This window comes from Diaporthe amygdali, assembly GCF_026229845.1.
Source record: "Diaporthe amygdali strain CAA958 chromosome Unknown NODE_6_length_1560011_cov_65_102424, whole genome shotgun sequence".
Lineage (NCBI taxonomy): Eukaryota > Fungi > Ascomycota > Sordariomycetes > Diaporthales > Diaporthaceae > Diaporthe > Diaporthe amygdali.
The window spans coordinates 1,182,676-1,187,068 of record NW_026517026.1 but is presented as its reverse complement, the minus strand read 5'-3'; the positions used below and the strand labels follow the sequence as shown (position 1 = coordinate 1,187,068).

The following is a 4,393-nucleotide window of genomic DNA, read 5'->3' as shown; positions in this document are numbered from 1 at the left end:
TCGGCCATTCTCACACATCTCGAACATCCTGCGCCACTATTGTCAGTCGCATGCAGGCGCTTCCACCACCACACCCATTTGGCATCCAAGGAAACTTGCCATCCTGATCGCAAGCAACCAGGCTAGAACGAGCCCTCGTTATTTTCGCCTTCAACCGCAGCCCCCTCTGCCTGTGTCGAGCTGCGCCGAATCTACCTTCGCGTCACCCGTCAACGGCTTCCAGAAGTGCTCTAGTCTACTTTGTCAGCAGTCATCGAAATATCGCCACCCTGGGTCAGGTTGTTGAACATCTTCGAAATGGTACGAGGCCGACCTGGCTCCTCGTCTTGACCTCTTCTTTACCTCGTCGGCCGATTTGCTGCCTCCTTGTCCTGTTTGCCCTGTTGCCTGAGCTTTTGGTTTCTGCCTGTGCCATCACTGCCGCCTGGAGACCTACCACCACAGACCGCAAGTGTGCGCTGACTATCGCGCATCACTAATACTTTCGACTGGGACGAAGCCTAGAACCCATCATTCACTTACACAACCAAAGCCATGTCGTATTCTAACGGCAGCGGCGGCACTCTTACCCTCCCATCACCAACCAGTATCCATCACGTGGATGTCACTGCTGCGGTGCGATCGTTGAGACGCTCCATCTCCCGTTCACCTTCAAAATTCAATCTAGTGAGGGCAGCATCTCAGAGCTCCGACGGCTCCCTTTCGTCTCCAAATTCACCGTCACCCTGTCGCGTCATACAACGACCTATGCCACCAGCATCTGCTCCCCATCTGTCGCATCAGTACTCGCAGTCTAATCTCGCAACACCTTTCCGAGCTGGTGTCAAGCTGTCCCTGCGCTCCGGCAAACCGAAGGCCGCATCTGCCAAACCCATCTCTCGAGCTCATCGCGTCTCCCCAAAGAGCCCAATGAAGCGCGCCCTTAGCAACGCAACAGATTCTGGAAACTCGATCCTCTCGTCTTCACCGCCCGCCACAGACCCATTGGAAGGGCAAGAAAACGATCTGTTTGGCAACCTTCCAATGACTCTGAGCCCCACCTCCCGCAAGAGCTCTGAGAAACACCACTCGCGCCACTCCATGCATCTTGACGTGTCTGGCGCGTCCAAAAATACCTTCCCGCGTCTGTTCGACTTCAAGACGGATCCAATACCCTCGAACTCAATCAGTCCGCTGAAGCGTAGCGATGCGGTCATGAATCCCGATCAGGCGCATATTGACAACCCAGTCGCGAAGCGCCGCAGTTTGCACGGCATCTCGAACTTTCCCACCGGGGCTTCTGACATATTCGACGTTTCTTCGCCTGCGCCTCAGTGCTTCGAGATCCACGAAGATCCAAGCAGAGAATATGAGCTGGGCCACGGGTCCTCGATTTTCCGCGACACCCAGGCCTCGCCAACACCGGCCGCGATGCCTCGCCGATCTGACTCATTGCGCAGATCGACGCTTCAGCAGAGGCAAGACGACAGGTCGTCATGGGGAAGACGCCAGGGCGAAAAGCATCTGGCTCAACTTGGAGCTGAAGCCTCGACTCCCATTGCTCGGAACAGACCTCGTGTGTCTCTAGATCAGTTCGTTCAACCAGCACTTCCCCGCGACAGTCCGTTTTCCACGCAGCCACCACTGCCCAACCCGTCACTGCATATGCTAGACCGACAAAATGCTCCGCCACAGCCTCATCCATTGTCGCGGTCGCTCACGACCTCGTCTTCGAGCTCGAGTATTGCAGACGAGTCTCCCACCCATATTCCCGTGCAATTCGAAAAGCCGAGAGCACATCCATTCGCAAAGTCACTGCCCGTGGGAGCGCGGCCTGCACACGACGGCGGCAACAGGAATACAGCGACGCCAGCTTACAAGTCAGCGAGGCCTCTTCAGGATGCCTTCAAGTCGACAGGCTTGATTTCGAAGGTTAACCGCAATCCAGAAAAGGAGCCTTCATTTAAAGCAATCATGCCTGATACCCCTTGCAAGAAGCCAATCTACCCTTCTAACACATACCCACCCTCGTCTGGCGGCGGCAAGGGACGACATCGTCATTCCTTTGGGTCGCCCTCCAGTCCATTTGCTCCTGGCCGCAAAGACAACTTCGTGCTCGGAGAGCCTGACAAGGTGGCCAGCTTGTTTAGGCCTCTCCAATCCGGCCACACTCGCAAGGGCAGCATCTTCAACTTCGATTCGGATATCGATCCTCAGAGCTTTGCTGATATTGAGTTCCCGCCCACGCCAACGAAATCGGTCTTGTTCAGGAGCCTTGGAAATTCCAGATCAGTCGGTGCAGTCGGTGAGACCCCTTTCGCGAGAACCATGCCGGCTCCCGTCTCCGCTGTTGGCTTCCGCGATCGCCGCCCAACTCCCGACCCAATGTGTAAGTCGATATCTTTCCAGGAGAGCGCGACGGCCAAGGGCAATGCGAATCAGACATCCTTCGGGGCAGCCAAAACCACTGCTGCTCTCGAAGGCGATCTGTCCTCGCCACTCTCAGAATCACTCCTCTCTCTCGGTGATTCTCGAGCTTGGCGAGGGTCCCATCTGACCCCCAAGCCGCTCAAGCTTCATTCTACTACCCCGACTCTATCCAGTCAAAAGAAAGTTGAGTTTGCTGAAACTGCCTACGTGATCACAGCAAGCCCATTGGGCCCTCTGGACAACTTGAGATCTAGTTCACCCAAAACCCCATGTGACAGCAGCAACATCATGCCTCCCGACCCCAGCTCTCTCTCTATCTCTAACCACGAGGCGCCGGGCAACACAACATTTGGATCATTTCCACCAGCAACACCGACCTCAAGGCAGGTTGACCATTTTGGTTTCGCAGACCGTCGCATGAGCATCACGCCTGTCAATGGCCATGGTCCGAGCGACGTTGACATGGTTCTCAACTCCCTCTTTGACCACGTTGAACTTATTGGTAAGGGCGAATTCTCTCAGGTTTTCAAGGCCACAGAGACAGGCGATCAAAAGACCGTGGCTTCCATAAGCGGCACTCCTGGCACGCCTCCAACACCATCGCAAGCCCGCGTGTTCGCTGTGAAGAAGACCCGACTTCCTTTCTTCGGCGCAAAGGATCGCGAGTCTAAGCTTCGGGAAGTCAACATACTAAAGGCCCTTCGTGGTCGCCCCCATGTACTGCAGTATGTCGACAGTTGGGAGAAGCAATTCCATCTTTACATCCAAACCGAGTATTGTGAGGAGGGTAGTCTTTCGGAGTTCCTGGGCAATGTCGGCTCTGCAGGTCGCCTGGACGACTTCAGAATCTGGAAGATCTTGGTCGAGGCTAGCATGGTAAGTACTTCAGAAGCCACTCAATTCTTTGTCATGCATGCCTCTAATGGAATAAACAGGGCCTGCAGAGCATCCACGAAGCTGGCTTCATTCACCTCGATTTCAAACCGGCAAACGTTCTGATCAATTACGAAGGCACTCTCAAGATTGGGGACTTTGGCTTGGCGACGACTTGGCCAGCGGCTCGAGGCATCGAAGGTGAAGGAGATCGGCGGTACATCGCCCCAGAGATTCTTCAGGGCAAGTACGACAAGCCCGCCGATGTATTCGCGCTTGGCTTGATCATGTTTGAGATCGCCAGCAATGTCTGGCTCCCTGACAACGGACCTCATTGGATTGCGTTGCGGGAGGGAAACTTTTCCGCTGTTCCCACCGGTCCTCTCACTGGGAGCGAAGCCGACGCCTTGGTCCGAGACGCGACGGGCATGCCCATCGTTGGGGACCTCGACGCCACGACCGGAGTATCCCCACTCCTTCCGGACGAGCACAGCGCCGGCGAGGCACGCTTTTATACAGACGACAGCCGGCATAACTTTCCCTTCAACTTCACAACCTCATCTACCCATGATGCCAGCAACTTGTTTGGTACTCCGAAGCGTGTCGAGCTCGAGCACCCTCCCCAGTTTATGGTCGACGCGGGAGATCATAACTCGCTCGACAACATTGTTCAATGGATGCTCGCCCCAGAGACAGCGGATCGGCCCACAATTCAACAGGTGCTCGATATAGAGTCTGTCAGATGGGTCACTACTCATCGCCGTGCCGGCGCTACTGTCTTCGAGGGCAACTGGGGTCCTCAGGATGACGACCAGGATGACAATCAAAGTGATACGGTGATGACGGATGCCTGAAAATACATCACCATTTGGGGAATACTCGCTTTCAAATGCCACATGTCGTGGAACTATTTTGATCGACCTATCTGGATAGGGCCCCCCTCGATGGGGCACAAACGATCTGGGCAGGGACGATTGGCCTTGTCCTTTGAATTATAGGCGTTCTGGCTGGATATCCACCATGCTGGGACTGGGAATCATTTGGCATGGCGCAGCTTGAAGGAATATCAGGAGCGCGGGAGTACAGCACGCGTTGCCACATCTTCGGTATT

At 55.2% G+C, this 4,393-nt stretch overlaps 1 protein-coding gene across 1 annotated transcript; it reads left to right on the top strand.

Moving 5' to 3' along the window:
• Positions 1–534: 534 nt before the first annotated feature.
• On the top strand, positions 535–4,136 carry J7T55_001106 (uncharacterized protein; the record flags this gene model as incomplete). The annotated part of the gene is made up of 2 exons (XM_053140388.1): positions 535–3,285; positions 3,345–4,136. 2 exons carry the CDS (start codon positions 535–537, stop codon positions 4,134–4,136), a joined length of 3,543 nt encoding a protein of 1,180 aa, XP_052996752.1.
• Between the last annotated feature and the right edge of the window lie 257 nt (positions 4,137–4,393).